Genomic DNA, 19780 nt, shown 5'->3' with positions numbered 1-19780 from the left:
GAAGGATTGAACAATACCAAGTTTCCATTGCCCAATCAGAAATTTTAGAAAGATTAAAAGTCAAGCGTTCTGTGGCTTCCCTGCGTGAAATTTTTACTTCCTGAACGTCTATGAAACGTCTTCCTGAACGTCTACTTCCTGGACGTCTATGAAAAGACGTGGAAAAGTGCAGGGTGGTATCATCAGTGCAGGAGTGGATAGGACAAAAAATTTTGGTTTAGAAGATCATTAATGAATAATAAGAAGAGAGTGGGTGACAGGACAGAACCCTGGAGAACACCACTGTTAATAGATTTAGGAGAAGAACAGTGAGCGTCTACCACAGCAGCAATAGAAAGGTCAAAAAGGAAACTTGAGATGAAGTTACAGAGAGAAGGATAGAAGCCGTAGGAGGGTAGTTTGGAAATCAAAGCTTTCGTGCCAGACTCTTTTAAAAGCTTTTCATATTTCCAAGGCAACAGCAAAAGTTTCTCCAAAATCTCTAAAAGAGGATGACCAAGACTCAGTAAGGAAAGCCAGAAGATCACCAGAGAAGCGGCCTTGACGGAACCCATAGTGGCGATCAGATAGAAGGTTGTGAAGTGATAGATGTTTAAGAATCTTCCTGTTGAGGATAGATTCAAAAACTTTAGATAGGCAAGAAATTAGAGCAATAGGAAGGTAGTTTGAGGGATTAGAACGGTTACCCTTTCAGGGAACAGGCTGAATGTAGGCAAACTTCCAGCAAGAAGAAAAGGTAGATGTTGCCAGACAGAGCTGAAAGAGTTTGACTAGGCAAGGTGTAAGCACGGAGGCAGAGTTTCGGAGAACACCAGGATAGGACCCCATCAGGTCCATAATCCTTCCGATCGTTTAGGCCAGCGAGGGCATGGAAAACATCATTGTTAAGAATTTTAATAGATTGCATGAAGTAGTCAGAGGGTGGAGGAGAGGGAGGAACAAGCCCAGAATCGTCCATGGTAGAGTTTTTAGCAAAGGTTTGAGGGAAGGGTTCAGCTTTAGAAATAGATGTGATAGCAGTGGTGCCATCTGGTTGAAATACAGGAAAGATGAAGAAGCAAAGTTATTGGAGATATTTTTGGCTAGATGCCAGAAGTCACGAGGGGAGTTAGATCTTGAAAGATTTTGACACTTTCTTTTAATGAGGGAGTTTTTGGCTAATTCGAAACTTGTCATGGTTTTGGGCAGAAATTTAAAGTGCGTGAGATTCTAGTGATGGAAGGCTTAAGTACCTCCTGTGGGCCACCTCTCTATCATATACGAGTATAGCACGAGAACAAGGTTTGGAAAGTTTAGGTCGAGAGAAAAGAATGAATAATGTACGCCTCCATGCCAGATACTATCACCTCTGTTATGCGCTCAGCACACAAAGACGGGTCTCTGACACGGAAGCAGTAGTCATTCCAAGGAAAATCATCAAAATACCTCCTCAGGTCACCCCAACTAGCAGAGGCAAAACGCCAGAGGCACCTTTGCTTAGGGGGATCCTGAGGAGGGATTGGAGCGATAGGAGAGGATACAGATATGAGATTGTGATCGGAGGAGTCTAACTGAGAAGAGAGGGTGACAGCTTAAGCAGAAAGATTAGAGGTCAGGAAAAGGTCAAGAATGTTGGGTGTATCTCCAAGACGGTCAGGAATAGGAGTAGGGTGTTGCACCATTTGCTCTAGGACGTGGAGGATAGTAAAGTTGAAGGCTAGTTCACCAGAATGGTCAGTGAAGGGAGAGGAAAGCCAAAGCTGGTGGTGAACATTGAAGTCTCCAAAAATGGAGATCTCTGCAAAAGGGAATAGGATCAGAATGTGATCCACTTTGGAAGTTAAGTAGTCAAAGAGTTTCTTATAGTCAGAGGAGTTAGGAGAGAGGTATACAGCACAGATAAATTTAGTCTGAGAGTGATTCTGTAGTCGTAGTCAGATGGTGGAAAACTCGGAAGAGTCAAGAGCGTGGGCACGAGAGCAGGTTAAGTCATTGCGCACATAAACGCAACATCCGGCTTTGGATCGAAAGTGAGGATATAGAAAGTAGGAAGGAACAAAAAAAGGGTTAGTCAGTTTCCTCAGACACCTGAGTTTTAGTGAGGAAAAGAAAATGATCTTAGACCGCGAATGTTGAAGAGGTTAATGAAGAAAATGTTGAGGGGGGTGTCAAGACACTTAGGGTCGTCGACGGAAAAGCAGTCCGACCTGGGGACATTTATGGTTCCCTCCCCAGATGGGGACTCCGAGGTTGGTATAGGAAGCGCCATGATAATTTTGAAATTTTGAGTAAAGGGTGTGTGTGTTATTAGGTGCTTGTAGTTTTGTGGTGAAGAGAGTTGTCTTTAGAGGGCAGGCTGTGACTGCCCCCTTGTGAGACACAAAGGGAAACGTTCAGTGAGTTCACAGCTGAGTTTAGTGATAAGATCACAGCACCCCTTGAACAGTGCTTTAGACCTCACTGGGAGTAATTATCGTTTCGGCAGGTGGCTACTGCCTCCTCGTACACTCTCTCTCTCTCTCTCTCTTTCTCTCTCTCTCTCTCTCTCTCTTTATATATATATATATATATATATATATATATATATATATATAAAGAGAGAGAGAGAGAGAGAGAGAGAGAGAGAGAGAGAGAGAGAGAGTGTGTACGAGGAGGCAGTAGCCTCTCTCTCTCTCTCTCTCTCTCTCTCTTTATATATATATATATATATATATATATATATATATATATATATATATATATATATATATATATATATATATATACATATATATACATATATTTATTTATTTTTCCTATTGTTCTTCGTTATTACTGATTCCATTATTTTCCTTCTAACTCAAGTTAACTGACAGGTCTATAATTCGATATTAAAAACGTGATCTATTTTTTAAAAGATGGATGCTTCATTAGCTTACCTTCAGAATCTACGAGCTATTTTCTAAATACAGTAACTAGCGGTTCACTAATAACTTCTCTGCATTATTTTAATACACACACACACACACACACACACACACACACTCTCTCTCTCTCTCTCTCTCTCTCTCTCTCTCTCTCTCTCTCTCTCTCTCTCTCTCTCTCTCTCTCTCTCTCTCTCTCTCTCTCTCTCTCTCTCTCTCTCTCTCTCTCTCTCTCTCTCTTGTCAACTTGTTTTACAAGGTGACGCGGGCGTTTAAGTCAAGATGGTCCACAGATGAATCGTCAGGTTTTCGCATACTGCAGGTGATAGAGGCGACGATCCTGCGCCCCATGGAGACTCACTTACCTGCGTATAGCAGTGTGTGAGATACACCATGAGGAAGTACGGATTGCTGGCTCTGTATCCTCTGAGAGGAGGTTGAGAAAAATATCGTGGAGGTGGGTATCGGGTCATCAAGCCCATTAGTTTTTCTGTAGGTCGCTTATTATGTGTGGGCCGTTTCTGGACTTTTTGTTTAAGAATAACTCAGTACTGGGACAGTCTTCTATGTAATGTATACGTGGTGTCATTGTTGGTGTACTGTAGTGTGTGCAGAGCACAGGTACAATGTCTTGTAGCTCTGACAGACACTTGTAACCGAGTCTGTCAGTGTTGTGATATGCCTTGGTAGTGTGTGTTCAGGGTGTAGGGTGTTTGAGGTGGCGATTACCTACTAGTTCGCGCTTGATGCCCCTTCTGCGGCGTTCTTTCGTAGGTGTGTGCTGCTCCTTTTGAGGGTTTCTGTTTTGAGTGAGGTCTTGAGGGATGTCCTGCTCCTAGGTATATTGACGGTGACTTGTGGTATTTTCAGCGCATCTTTTGTGATTGTGCGTTCTCGTTCCCTAGAACTCCTGCGTGACTTGGAATCCAGTTTAGGTGTGTGCATCTCTTTTGTCAGTATTCTTGTAGCTGTGGCGTGTATGGACGTGTTAATGTATATGTTGTCTTACTGTGCATGTTGTTGGGGGAATTTCACGGAGTTCAAGGAGTCAGTATGTATTTCGACGTCTCTTCTCCTGGTCTCTGTGTGTGTGTCAGCGCTTGTTTGATAGCCACCAGCTCGGCCTGTATGGATGATGAGCTGCCTGGCAGCTCATCATCACAGCAGGAAGTGTGTTGCCTCGTTCTTATGGACAAAGGCAGCCCGCAGCTCTTTTCATTGTTGAATCTACGGACCCGTCGGTGTAGTATGTTTCTTGTGAGTCGTTTTCCTGAACGGCAGACAGTGCTTGAAGTGCTTCAGTGGTTAGTTGCCTGGGATTGAGGTGGATCTTTTTTGGAGTGGTTATTGTCCATGGTTTCCCAATCCAAGCTGGAGCTGGTACGTAATCCCGGTGTGGACGATCTGGGGAGTGGTGTAAGGTGTGTTGAGTGATTAAGGAGCGGATGCAACTCGCCACTCTCTTGGTCCATTTTTTTATCTCGGAAGAGCTTGGGGCCTCGGCACAAAGCTTGAAGGAGTCTTGAAAGGACTGTTGTTTAGTGAAAACTTGATATATGTTTATGAAAAAGTGCTATGTAAATAAAATTTAGCCTGTTCTGAATTGCAGGTAGTCGGCATTCTTCCTGTAGCGTGGAGATCTTGGTCCATCTTGGGGCGTCGAGGATAATTCTTTGCCCTGTGTTCTGTATCTTTTGTAGTGTTTCACTTTGAGGTGGTTTTGCTGTGGCAAGGACTGGAGTTGCGTATTCGATCACCGATTACGAAATTTTCTCTATTAAGCTGTTCAAGAGAAAAGGACTTTAAATGCTGCCTAGTGAAGTGCCACTGTGAGAGAATTTCGTCTGTGAGAAGTGTTCTTGAAACTTGAGCTTTGCTGATCTGTTGGAGAGAAAGTTTTGAACCCATTTTATATGTGTATGTATACGTACACAATAAAGAGCGATGATTTATGAGTTAAAATTTAGAAATCACATATAGTTAGCTCGATGAAAGACCTTTCAGTGGGTGTCGTAAATACATTAGTTCCCGAGAAATCATTGATAATGATAACATGGTGATAGGCGTAATTATTAATCCAGATTTAATAAAGATTGGGTTAATTAGCAAAGATCCAGGGTCGACCAGGATTCGAACACCTATATCTGACTGTTGAAAGGCATTAAATTCACCTCATCATTAAACTGTAAATTTTCAGAGTCTATGTCAGCTCTTCAGGCAATAAAGCCCGGCCACACGGATACAATTGAAATCCAGGGCAACATCATTAATAAGTTGAGTCCATGTCGTAAATCTTCCTCCCTGATTTGGGTGCCTGAACATTCCAGTATGCGCGGGAATGAACAGGCTAAAATGCTGGCCCGGTCTGCTGCAGGTTTCGAGGGAGCGTGGAACATTCGTCGGGGTTTGCAGTCATGTCTTTCCTTTGTTAAATCATCAGTAAAACTCATGTGGCAGAGCCACTGGGACAACCTCCACCTACACACCATCAAACCCATTCTAGGCAAGTAGCCCTCCTCTGATCGCCCCAAACGGCGTCTCAGGATGGGCTGCACCCTTCCCACACATATGCTCCCATATACGACTATGACTAATTTCTTCCTGCAGCACATCCTGCTTCACTGTGTGTGTCATCTGGAGGAGATGCGGCCCTTAGCTTGCTGCCTGGGCCGTGGTCTCCCGCTAACGCAGACTTTTGGGTGATGAGCACATGGATGTAGTCGATAGACTGATGATTTTACTGACTGAGACTGATATAATCAGAAAGCTGTAATTTACATGCATATATTATGTCATATGTATTTTCCATTATGCATATAAATTTGATTAAATATGTAAATAAAGTATTTAAATAAATATATGAAAATGTGTCTGTGTTTTGCACTGCGTGATTTTATGACTGTGTTCCCCATTCATATACATACTTAATATGTACGAATACTACGTAGACTTCCTTCACGTGTGCAAGTTTGTTATCCATCCCTCTTCCCTACCCCAGACAAAGGGCAATAGCTTTGTGATAGGATTAAGAACCCGGTATGAATGAAACGTGTGTAAAAGATTGAATATATATATATATATATATATATATATATATATATATATATATATATATATATATATATATATATATATATATATATATATATATATATATATATATATATATATATATATATATTGTCTATTTCTAAAATGAAACAATAAATAAAAAATAAATAAAAATAACATCAGGCTAAGATATAATAAAACAATAAATAAAAAGATTAAGCTAATAAAAATGACCTAGTATTCAAATTAGGATGATGCCACCACCAAAATAAAAGAAAAAAAGTAATAAATAATAAAAAAAATATAAATAAATAAATAAATAGATAAATAAATAAATCAATCAATCAAAATCAAAATAAAAATAAGGATCCCGACACAGTGGACGCAGACGCCGTGCTCCACACACGTGTACTGCCGCCTCTGTCTTGCTGCCATCTTTGTGTGGAATTTTTGTACGCCCCTGGCGTACAAAAACCTCCCGCCAAGGGGGAGGGAAGGCGGGTCCGATTACCATACCGTCTGTTGCCTGACTACCAGACAGTCTGTTGTTTCTGATAAAGCCAGGAACGTGACCCTGCACTAAGAAAAACACCTGCCTCTCCATTGTAAATTCTTTTATAATAAAGAGTCATTGATTATAATGTCGGAAATGTCATAAATGTAAAGAAACCTGATTAAATTAAATCTCTTTTAAAACTCCAACACATCCATGACATTCATATCGAGGTTTCGATTCCAGTGTTTATGAACTCGTGTTGAAGAGTCACCCCACACCGCGATTTTGTGGATATGGAATCGGCTGGGATCATCGACTGCATGGCTGATCAGGATGTTATTAAAACTAGAAAGATAACTAAAATGGTTGACGGTGCCAGAAGGACCACATCCTCAGTAATTTTAACTTCCGGTGCTACTAAGTTGCCAGAGAGGGTTCATGTAGGTTACGAATTGGTTCCCGTTCGTCCCTACGTTCCGAATCTTCTCCGTTGTTTCAAGTGACAGCTTTATGATTATCATGGCAACGCTTGTCATTGTTTTTACGCTTACTGCGGTAGATGTGCTGAAGAGTGTTGTATGGTGGAACAGTGCACGTCTTTCGTAGAGAAGTGCCATAACTGTGAGGATGCTCACTCCACTTTATCACGCGACTGCCCCTCGTGGAAAGTGGAGAAAGAGGTCTGCACAGTTAAAGCTACTGTGGGAATCTCTTACTATGAGGCAAGGATGCGAGAGAAGCAGACGCAGGCCACGCCTGCTCAAACGTTTCATATTCCTCCGTAAGAGATCAACCGAAGATGTGCACTGTAGCCATCCAGATTGATCCGCCGCCCGCCGCATCTACCACCACAGCCTCACCCTCAACCTCTGCTTCTTCTACTTCCAAATTTACAACTACTACTACCAAATCCTCTATTCCTATCACTTCCTCTGCTCTATATCTGTCTGCTATTTCTACTATTTCCATAAAAATGAAAAAAAGGTTAATAAATTAATATTCACTAAGCTTGAACTCCAACGCCCTTCTCATGTTGCCGCTGCTCCCGGGCCCGCGAAGAGGATTTCTCACGCTCTCTACCTTTCGACTAGCTCCGGAGAGTTGATAGGTGATGATGCTATGAAAGTCACCACTTCCATAGCATATGGTGATTTCCATGCTATGGAAGTCACCACTAGCCGGGAGAGGTTACCCGGCAACGCCTCCGAGCACAAAAGGACTAAGAAAGATGGCCACCACCGCATCTCTTAAGCCATAATGTTCAAGGCGTTACATTGAAAATGTAGAAGAATTCGAAATAAAGATCTACTTTATTTATCACTTTTAGTGAACATACACAGGCTGTCCGTTATTTGTCTACAGGAGACAAGGCTGCAGGATCACCCTGATCCTGCAGTGCTAAAACAATACTATCCGTACAGAAGATATGAGGGACACGGCGTGGCCATATACATACACAAAACACTGACATATGCAGAAATGACGTTGAATACACCTCTGGAAGCTGTCGTGTCCAGGATAAGATTCAACGACGCGTATCTGGCTATCTGTTCCTCCCAATCCTTCCATTGTTGATGACGACATAACATCATTGTTTAGCCAGCTTACAGGCAACAGACTAGTTCTGGGCGACTTCAACGCCCATCATCAACAATGCAGAAATGACAGGTCAAGCGTATGTGGAGAGCAGATAGTTAACATATTATTACAGACAAACCTCTGTCTTTTGAACAATGGAAGTGCGACTCGTGTAGATGATTGGACTGGTAACGCGTCTGCCATCGATCTGTCCTTGCACTCGCCAAATATACTCCCTGACTTCTGGGATGTCATGGACGACTCCAACGGAAGTGACCATCTATCCATCTACATTTCTTATGCATGCGACCTTCTAACCCATCCTCAACCCTCCCGAGTTTAACTTCAAGAAGGCAGACTGGGCAGCCTTCCGTGCGGTTGCTGACATGCATACATATGGCGAAGGCATTGACACTATCGTCAGCAACGCAACACAATCCATACTACACACCGCTGACGAAAGTTTTCCGAAGACTTCTACAGCTCACACAAAGCGTGGAGTTTCATGGTTGACAACGGAATTCCGACAAGTACTTCGTGAGCGTAATAGACGATACAGGCATTTCAACCAGCAGCCCAGTCAAACAGCCTACAAAAAGGCAAGGGCTCAGGGAAGGAAAGTCATCCGTAATGCGAAAAAGAACTCTTTCAGACAACTCACATCAATATCGCACAATTTCATTATCACAAGTATCGAAAACCATCCACATTTTAGATAAAGAAAAAAAAAAAAAGCATACCTACCAATTACAACTCTCAATATCAATAATAACATAACAGACGACCAAGCAACGGTATGAAATTCAACAGGCCAGTATTTCTATAATGCAAGCAGTACCACTTACTATGACCCTGCCTTCCTTCCCTGTAAGGAAACAACGAAACTCACTGTCCCAAACTTTGTCACGGGAGGTGTAAACTCAGATTACAATTCAGAATTTACGTGGGATGAACTCCTCCTCCCCTTGATATCCTGTAAACGCTGCAGTCCCGGTCCAGGTAAAAATTTTTTTTTATAGCATGCTATAACATTTCGGCCACCATTCCTTTTCTGATTATTACACTAATTGCTCTGCTCTGCTCGTCAACATGGCGTCAGACAGTCTTGAAGAAGTCTTGGAAGATCTTGACATGGGTGACTCTGACGATGGAGGTGATTGGCAACAACAACGACCGAGTAAGAAACGACGACATAAGGAGGAGAACGTGCATGAAAATAAACAGCAGTCTATTCAGGGCAAGAGGACACCCGCGATGGAGGAAGAAGTCAATCAACGGAAGCGGTTGTATTTCCCCGCTGAGGACGTGATGACCTTATCACAGAAGCGAGTGTGGGCGGCGCAGTTGTCAGTGAAGCATCGTGAGTTTCGACCGTTGCTGAAGGAGGGAATGAATCGGCCGTTCGTAACTGTGGAGGGGCAAGACGCACTGATTTACCTAAAAACAGTTGGATTCCAAGGTATTGTGCTAGTGGATCATGGCAAGATTGAAAAAATCACCAAAGTCTTTATAGCATCCTATGATAAGGAATGAGACCCAGAGCTGTTGCTGACTAGCAATGCTAATGTTGCTTGGGCCAAGCGACACGTGGTGAACAAGTAGGTGAAGGCGAACGTAGTGGCACTCGTAAAGGATGTGGTTCCAGATCGGATTTGGGTGCCAGGAAATGGATGGAGGAAAGTGAGAAAGTATGTGGAGCTGCCGCACATGGGTTATAACTGTTGCCGGTACGGACACAAGGCGTGGCGTTGTCGATGATATGACTCTGCGTGCCGGTTTTGCAGTGGGAAGCACAGCAGTAAGGATTGTGGTGAAAAGATCATGAATGGCGAGAAGATTCCACCTAAATGTTGTAACTGTGGTAAGGACCATAACGCAGGCTCGGCCAATTGCGAGAAAAAGACCCTCGCTACTGGATCAAGTGGAGAAAAAACGCCTGGAGCTCCGAATCAGTTTGCTCCGGCCGACCCACCGACGAGGAATGCATGGTTCCCTTTGTAAGAAGAGCAAGAATAGCCGACGACAGTGGCCATGGCAGCGGAGGAGCCAAATTCACCTGCCGAATTGCAGCTTGGTAACCGAGACAAAGCTGCTAATAGGAAAGTGGTAACGAAATCTTGGACTTCCCGCGGGCCCAGCGGATGTGAAGTGGTTTCACAATGTGGTTTCAGATGCGAGTTGCCAGCTACCAGAGTTATCGGCTACATGTCAGAGGTATGTGACTAAGAGCGTGGCTGAACATGAAGCTGGTGATCAGGTGTTGAGACATGTGATCAGGCTGGAGGAAAAAGACCGGAAGCTACAGGACCGAATACGACATCTAGAGCATCGGCGACGAGGACTGGAGGAGACTAAATCAGAAGATGGAATTGAGAGGCTGTTGGTGAGACCAAAAGAAAAAGTCAATACACTTGTAAGCATGTTGAATGATCTTGTAAGAAATGAAGAGTTGATGGGTAATGAGATGGAAGGGACTGATTTAATTAAGGTAAACATAGAAATAGTGCTAAAATGGGGACGAATGTAAATAGTCTTAAATGTATATCATGGAATGTGAATGGCCTCCTTGCACGAATGACTGATTTGCATTGCTATGTGTTACATAACGATATTGCTGTGTTGGCATTGCAGGAAACCTTGGATCGAGACGGCACTTTGGTGCCTTTCCGTAATTACCAGCATTTTTCTCTTTTGGCAGGTGAGGGTGTGCAAGGAATGGTCGTTTATGTTAAACGTAGTATACCGGCTGAATTAGTGTCACCTCCTGAGAAATGTGGGGGAATTGAATACATAGCAGTGAGACTTAAACTTGCCGAAGGATATCTTGTATTAGTTAATGTGTATGTGAATGAGAACTCACTAAAGCTCGAACAACTACCAGACACGGTGTTTCAGGGACCTACTTTGCTGGTCGAGGATTTAATTGCCAGACATGCTGTGTTAGGCTCGTCTGGCAGCAATAATTGGAATGGTACTGTATGGCACCAGCTTCTCAGTGATTGCGATGAAGCACGCTTACTTGGGGATAACTCACCCACTCACTTGCAGGGAGGGAGAATAGATTATGCATGTTTGTTTAATATTCAGAGCATGGAGGATAAATGTACACTGATTTCAGAGCTGTTAAGTGATCATGTTGCACTTCATGTTGAGTTACTCCTGCGTAAAGCGTGCGGCGGCCATAGTAGAGTTAGATATATAATTGATGGTAAAAACAGGGAGATTTTTCTTCGTAGCATGAATGAAGGGTACAGTGCTTATCACCGGCACGATTTTGACACTTTTTATGAAGATCTCGTTGCACGAATAGCTGAATTAGTCGACAAAAAGAAATCAAAGTGTAAAAGCATCCCCATGAGAAGAAATTATACTAACGATGAGCAAGTTCGAGCATGGAATAACACTCTACGTAGGGCTCATTAGGAGTGGATTCGATCTGGAAAAAAGTGAGGAAGCTAAGGTTGCATATAGTGTAGTTAGAAAAGTATTGGAAGTCTTTTTTTGGAGACAATAGCTGCAACAAGGAGCACTAAAGAAATATGGAGTCACGTTAATAGGGTGCGAGGAGTGCAAAGAGGTGTTAAGGTAGTGAGCGATCCCCACACTGTGGTTGATGAGTTGATGGATAAGTGGGCACATGCAGCCAGCAGGTCTACTTTTGCCGGAGGAAGTTAGAAGAGAATTTGCTAAGCACGAGTTTGAGAGAAATGCCTTCATAGGTTCTTGTATAAACAGAAATGACCCTTCATATGCTTCTATCACCAGGGAGGAACTGCTGGCTGCTGTGAAGAAAGGGAAATCCACTGCTCCTGGTGCGGATGGAATTACACACGACATTTTGAATTGCTTGGCGAGTATGGAGAATGGGCCATTGCTTGATTTATTTAATGTGAGTTTCAGGTTGGGTAGATTGCCAAGACAGTGGAAGGAAGCGATTATAGTTCCAGTATCAAAGAGCAGCGGTGGACACAGGCCAGTGTCCCTAACATCATGTATGTGTAAGATGATGGAAAAAATAATACTAAATAGACTTTTGTACTTGCTTGGTGGTAATATTTCTAATAATGTGTATGGTTTTGTTAAAGGTAGGAGTACATCTAATTGTATATTGGCTTGTCTTTCCAACCCATATGATTATTGTAGAGTTTTTGTAGATCTACAGGGTGCCTTTGATAAGACACATGATACTGTATGAGTTGGCAAATCTGGGTGTGTCTGATAGAATGTTTGGATGGATTTCTCATTATCTTAGTAAGAGGAGTACAAGGGTGCTGTATGATGGGAAATTTTCTGTTGTCCGTCATTTTGAGTTAAGACCTCCCCAGGGAGGGGTTCTTAGTCCCACTCTATTTAATATTCTAATGAATAGAATTGCAAAGGAAGAATATTCACCTGGTGTGAAGGTTATAATATATGCTGATGATATATTGATCGAGTCGCCGTCTGTGGCTAAGATGCAGATTGCATTAAATCAACTCAGTTATTGTTGTGTTGCCGTTGGGCTAGTTGTTAATGAAATGAGAACGAAATTCCAATGTAGGAGCCAGGTTAACACTACACTAACATTAAATGGGAAGAAACTCGAGAGAGTGCAAGCATATAAATATCTGGGGATATACATAAACTATAACAAGTCTGCAAAGATTGCTGAATTGCGGCACATAGAAGCCTTATGTCAGGGCAGGCTACAGCCACTACGTGCTGTGGTCTGCTCGGGTCTTGGCGTTGGGATTCCGGTCCTTCGTATGATGTACATAGCTACTGTTAGATCAATTATGGACTATACTGCACCATGCTTGTCTATATTGGAGATGGAATGGATACGCAAACTTGAACTATTGCAAAATGAGGCCATGAGAATTATTTTTTACTGTCAACGTAATGCAATAATTGATGCGATGCAACTGCAATTGAATTTGCCGAGTGTATGTGACAGAATACAAGAACTGTGCGTTAAAACTGTTATTAAAAATGTTAGACTGGGTAGACACTTAGACATTGTGAAAGAGCTGCGATGTACTAGAAGTAAATCTACATTTGTACGGCATGTTAAGGAGCTTATGATAAGGTACAAGGTTGCGCACCAGTGTTGTCCTTTACAGGTGAGCGACAACGGTGTTGTCCCTCCTTGGGAGGACGTAACAGTGGAGGTGATAGTTGAACCTTTATCTATGAGGAAATTTGAGTATATTACAGGATATCTGAGGGCTACGTACACCCATATGGTCGATTGTATACAAAAGGAATATAACATACATGTTTTTTTTTTTTGTGATAGGTCAGTGAGTGACGATGGTCGAGCTGGCTGTGGTGTGTTAATGTGTGATTACAACGAGTGTGGGGAGTCGTGTGAAAGTACAGTAGCTATTCGATTGTCTGATGGCATATCATCAACTCGGGCTGAATTGTCTGCTATTTATGTAGCTCTTTGTGAAGTGTTAACTAAAGGTAAGGATGTGCGCATCTTTGTGGACAGTAGGGCGGCACTAGATTCACTTAATAATCGGAAACCTGTATATGCAGAAATTGTGTCACTATGTAAAGCCATTTTGAGGAGAATTAATATTACATTTTATTGGGTACCCTCTCATGTTGGAATTCCCCAAAATGAAAAGGCAAATATGGTAGCCAAATATGGGGCTCAGAGAGATGTAATTGATGTGATTTGTAACTTGTCTATTTGGCAAATAAGGAGTGTAGCTAGGAAGAAACAGTATGGTATAGAAAGAACAAGGATGGCTAGGGAACATGTCAACAGTAGTACATTTGAACACTATGATACGGTTAATAACCATGTTTGTGTTACCTGTGGAAGAGATTGTGTAAGAAGTGATGCGGTGAAGATGAGGATGAGGCTAGGTTATAAATATTACTGGCAGTACCAAAAAGTATTTAACACTAAGGAAACACGGTGCAGGGTGTGTGGGGAAGAAAATGGTCACATTTCAGAGAATTATGTATTGAGGTGTTCATGTGTGAGAGAATCTCGGAACAATAACATTGTTGATGTGACTCTCCAGATTACATGAATGTTACAGAATGGAGTGGTGGAAAAAATATTAAAGAAGTACAAGGATTTTGCCCCACGGTTATGATTTTTGGCTGGAGGACTCTGAGATAATTTGTCCAGGAGATTTTGTGATCTATGAGTAATCTTCAGTTGTATTTATTTTCTTGTGCTTGTGGGTATATGATATTGTTCCTACAATGTAATTGCTGTATAATTTATTTTTCATGATTGGTTATAATTTTTTTGTAATTATGAATGATGTGGTACTGGTTGAAATTAGATATATACTTCATCCAAATGCCTGTAATTTGACAATCAATCAATCAATCAATCAATCAATCAATTATTAGACCTTTATAATAGAAACTGGAATACCTTCCCTCACTCCTGGCATTTTGCTTACATCCCAATCTCCGAAAAGACTGGACACCTTATAGACCCCAATGCGTTTGTTTCGTCCTACTGCTCTCACGAGCTGTGTATTTAAGGTCATGGAACGTATGATAAAACAATGACTCCTTTTTGCTTTTAGAAGCGAAAGATTTGCTGGGTAATCAGCAGTCTGGTTTTCGGAAGTAACCGAGGCGCGATGGATCACCTAACAAACCTGGAGCATTGCATTTCAAAGGCATTTGCCAAAAATTAGTTCATGATAGGGTGTTCCTGGACATCCAATCATGACATGGCGACACGGTTTCCTCATGAAACACTATGCCCACGGCTTCGGAGGTAACTTGCCAATTTTTGTTTATAAGTTTCTTCAGGACAAAACATTCTCTGTTAAGCTTCCTAGTAATGTAATCTAGGATGTTTTCGTCCAGGAAGACGGGGTGCTACAGGGTAGTGTTCTTAGTCCCATTTTATTTTGTATTATGATTATTGATATTCTGTCAACAACTCGCATCCTCAGGAATATTAAATACTCAGTATACGCTGACGACTGTGCGTTGTGGCACTCCTCGCCTAACGCACAGTTTTTGTTGGAGCAAATTCAAGCTACTCTTGACTCCGTCCAGCATTAAGCCCCTCTGTGGGGATTTAAGTTATCCTTTACTAAGTGTATCGATATCGTTTTCAGTAGACGTAATGTACCTGACTTGCAATTAACCCTTCAAGGTAAAAAAAAAAAAAAGAAAATGTCCTCTAATCTTTTTGGTACCTCATGGAGAGCAGACATAAAATCTTTAATAATGGCGTAGAAGTCCTTAATTAGCTCTCACTTAGACTATGGCTCACCGGTGTATGCGTCTGCTTTCGAACCAACTCTGAGGAGATTGGATGTTTTCCAGAATGAATGTGTGCGACTGTGTCTTGCAGCCCTGCGCTGCACTTCGTGGATGAAGGTTGAGGCCAATATTCCACCACTGTACATTCGACGCAACGCTCTCCTTTTATCCCATGGGATAAAATCAGCCCGGAAGGTTCCCCGCGGTAGAAGAGCAAGCAGTACGACCACCTCCATACTGCAGTCCGCCGTCCAGTTGCTTCAAGACTGTTGTATACACTGCCAGCTCACCGGCATCCAACTGGACGTCGCGGGCTTGCTCGTGCTGCCGATTCTTCCTTCCTGATGAATGTGTGGGTGCAAGTCTGTGATCGTGTGAGTGTGTGCGAGTGTCTCACACGACTGCCTTCCCATACATTAGTGTTTTCTACTAACATTTTTGCTATTGATAAGGTCATAAATTATGAATTAAACTCACCTCATCCTTTAACGGTATTTTTTCTTTTTTTTTGCATTCTATGTCTACTCTTAAGGCAATAGAGTCCGGCCATATAGATATAAATGAAATCCAGGGCAACATCATTAATAAAATTAATTCTTGTAGTAAATCCTTCTCACTAATCTGGATTCCCGGACATACCAGTACATGCGGAAATGAACAGATTGAAATGCTGGCTCTGTTGCAGAGCTCTAAGGATAGTGGAATCTCTGTTGGGATCTGGAGTTATGTCCCACCTCCATTCCATTAAACCCATCCTGGGCGAGTAGGCATCCTGTAATCGCTCCACACTGCGGGAGGAGGTGGTTCTCACATGCCTCAGGATGGGTTGCACCCTCCCTTCACTTATGCTTCTTTACATAGCCAACGCCTTCCCAAAACTATGCACCACCTGTAACGTTACCCTTTCTGCCGAGCACATCCTGCTTCACTGTGTGCGCTATCGGGAGGAGAGGCGGCCCTTGGCAGCTTACTGTCGCGGCCGCGGCCTCCCGCTAATGCAGACCACCCTTATGGGTGGTGAGTACCCGGATGTGGTCGACAGACTGATGATTTTCCTGACTGAGACCAGTTTAATCGGATAGTTGTGATTTATATGTATATGATATGTCTTAAATGTATTATACACTGTATATAAATTTGATTAAATATGTAAATAACATGTGTAAATAAATGTATGAAAATGGGTCAACATTGTGTACTGCAAACTTTTATGTGACTTTGTTCTCTATTCATGTACATACTTAATACGTACTACTATTACGTAGCTTCCCCTCCTGTGTGCCTGTGTGTTATCCCTCCCTCTTCTCTGCCCTGACAAAGGGCAATAGTTTTGTAATTAGAGTTGGAACCTCGAATAAATGAAGCGTGTGTGAAGGAATGCGTGTTATGTATTGTATATGTTGAAAACTACATGAATAATTACAGAGGGTGTAGCGCGAGTTTCTGCAAATGCTGAAAGAGGTGAAACAACGTGTAATTCTAAGTAGAAAATGTTCTATACGCATATGCATTTTAAGGCTTTGTATACCCGTCAAAGGAGTTGAAAATATATGAGACTCGTGGTGTGTTTTGCGTGTAACTACGAAGTGACAGACAGACGGTTGCATTGTCGCAGCTTCGGAGGTTCCACTTGGTCAAATTACGAACGGTTTATTTTTATTTTTTGTAAGCTTGGAATATTACAGTATCTTATAACAAGACAAATGGTATTAAAAAAAAAACATGTAATTTTCCGATAAGCATTACACGACAACATTATTGCGGTGATTAAAAGTACTCCTGTAAAAATGCTACGTGGCATCATCACTCAGCTGTTTTCAAAGTCATTCGGATTCTCCCCCCCCCAACCTTCCCTCGCTTCGATGATGACGGGATTAATTAGTTAAAGTTAGTATTCTCATTCCCCTGCGTTATTAGATTTTATCTGTCACTTTCCTCTCCTTCGCTGCAACAGAAAGTGTCTGTTGCCAGATCATCAGATTGTCTTTCCTCTCCAAAATAAGGAGGATCCCCCTCAGTGACCGTGCTTTTGGGGTGAATTGACACCGTCTGGACCCCCTAAAGTAGTCTGGCAGGACAATCTGACATCCTTCCACTTTTCATTCAACCTCTTCCTTAAAAGGGTGACCGTTCTAATCCCTCAAACTACCGTTCTATTGCTTTAATTTTCTGTCTATCTAGAGTTTCGAGTCTATCCTCAACAGGAAGATTCTTAAACATCTATCAATCACTTCACAACCTTCTATCTGATCGCCAATATGGGTTCTGTCAAGGCCGATCAACTGGTGATCTTCTGGCTTTCCTTACTGAGTCTTGAACATCCTCTTTTAGAGATACTTTTGCTCTTTAGGCGAAACTTTTGCTGTTGTCTTAGACATACCAAAAAACTTTGATAGAGTCTGGCACAAAGCTTTGATTTCCAGTCTATCCCCTACCACTTCTATACTTCTCTCTATAACTTTATCTCAAGTTTCCTTTCTGATCGTTCTATTGCTGCGGCGCTAGATGGTCACTGTTCCTCTCCTAAATCTATTAACAGTGGTGTTCCTCAGTGTTCTGTCCTTCCGTCCACTCTCTTCCTATTGTTCATCAATGATTTTCTAAACCAAACTTCTTGTCCGATCCACTCCTACGCCGATGATACCACCCTGCACTTTTCCACAACATTTCCTAGACGTCCATCCCTTTAGGAAGTAAATAATTTACTTAGGGAAGCCTGACTTCTGATTTCTCTAAAATATGTGACTGGGGCAGAGCAACCTTATTATTGTTTATTGCCTTAAAAACTCAATTCCTCAGTCTATCAACTCAACACAACTTTCTAAACAATTATCCCTTGTTCTTCAATGACACTCAACTGTTCCTCTCTTTTATACTGAACATCCTCGGTTTGTTCTGTACTTATAATTTAAACTCATCTCTAGCTAAAACAGCTTTAATTAACTTTGGCGTTCTAAGTCGTCTCCACCTTACCCTTCCAGCTGCTATCTCTGTACAGGGGTCCATGTATGGAGTATGCTTCACCATGTATGGAGTATGTATTTGGGGGGAAGGGAATTCCACTTATATAGCTATTTTAGAAAAGGTGGAATCAAAAGCTTTTCGTCTCATCAACTCCTCTTCTTTAATTGACTGTCTTTAGCCTAATTTTCATCACCGCAATGTTGCATCGCTTGCCATCTTCTATCACTATTTTCATGCTAACTTTCTGATCTTGCTAATTGCATGCCTTTCTTTCTTCTGTGGCCTCGCAACACACGATTTTCTTCTTTCTGTCATCCATATTCTGCCCATCTCTCTAATGAAAGAGTTAACCAGAATTCTCAAACATTCATCCTTTTCTCTGGTAAACTCTAAAATTCCCTGCCTGCTTCTGTATTTCCTCCTTCCTATGACTTGAACTCTTTCAAGAGGGAGATTTAAATGCACTTATCCTTTAAATTTTGATGATCCTCTTGAGGTCTCTTTTGGGACTGATGTCTAAGTGTAGCTTTTATTCCGGTTTTGTTTGCGTTGGCCTGTGACCCTCTTACGTACAAAAAAAAAAAAAAAATTGCACCACCGTCACCAATAACTGCACCACTGCCATCATAACCACACCCAGTACCATTATCACCACAACAACCTCACCAGTACACCACCAGAACAACCTCACCTGTACTATCAGTCACCAGAGGATTCGCACCGAGAGTGAGCAGTGCTTCCACTGTTCTGTTGTGGCCCATCGCCGCAGCCTCCATCAGTGGTGTTCTGTCAGCAGTTCCTCCACCTTCTATATTCAACCCAGCCTGTAGAAGGCAAGGCAGCAACTGGTTGTGGCCCTTGTGTGCAGCCAGAGTCACCAGGCACCATGACACCCCAGCAATAGTTGGGAGGAGAACCTTTGGGTAAGCACCCATGGCAAGGGTGGATTTGACTGCTGCCTCGACTCCTTCCTCCACGGCGATGACCAGTTCCTGTGTGTGTAACGATGATGATGATGATGATAAGATTAATAATACTAATGATAATAATAATAATAATAATAATAATAATAATAATAACAATAATAATGATAATAATAATAATAACAATAAAAAATAATATTAATAGCAATAATAATAATAATAATTATAATAATAATAATAATAATAATAATAATAATGATAATAATAATAATAATAAAAATAATGATAATAATAATAATAGTAATAATAGTAATAATAATAATAATAATAATAATAATAATAATAATAATAATAATAATAATAATAATAACGATAATAATAATAATAATAATAATAATAATAATAATAATAATAATAATATAATAATAATAATAATAATAATGATAATAATAATAATAACATTAAGAATAAAAATTATAATTATCTTACTTAAAAGTCATTGAATCTTTTAAATATATACGATTTTGGCCTTACACTGTTTTTATAACTGACTGTCAATATCCATATGGGGTTTTGTGTCCAATACTGTGTAGGAGAAAGGGTGCTGCTGGCGATGTCGCGGGTGATGCAGCAATTTCTTGGCTAAATAT

At 41.5% G+C, this 19780-nt stretch overlaps 1 protein-coding gene across 5 annotated transcripts in view; it reads right to left on the bottom strand.

The window, feature by feature from the left end:
• The window catches only part of LOC135097472 (uncharacterized), a 106630-nt gene extending 87406 nt beyond the window's left edge, over positions 1-19224 (bottom strand). For 3 of the 5 annotated variants that reach the window (XM_063999418.1, XM_063999420.1, XM_063999419.1), the window contains exon 1: positions 18899-19223. In XM_063999418.1, coding sequence (XP_063855488.1) covers positions 18899-19142 — 244 coding nt within the window. In that variant the 5' untranslated portion in view covers positions 19143-19223. Of the gene's footprint in view, positions 1-18898 lie in introns of all 5 variants that reach the window. The other 2 variants (XM_063999421.1, XM_063999422.1) reach the window with 1 other exon arrangement.
• Positions 19225-19780: the final 556 nt, after the last annotated feature.

The sequence above is a fragment of the Scylla paramamosain genome, unplaced genomic scaffold (genome assembly GCF_035594125.1).
Source record: "Scylla paramamosain isolate STU-SP2022 unplaced genomic scaffold, ASM3559412v1 Contig21, whole genome shotgun sequence".
In the NCBI taxonomy this organism is placed as follows: domain Eukaryota; kingdom Metazoa; phylum Arthropoda; class Malacostraca; order Decapoda; family Portunidae; genus Scylla; species Scylla paramamosain.
This window is presented reverse-complemented; position numbering and strand designations above follow the sequence as displayed.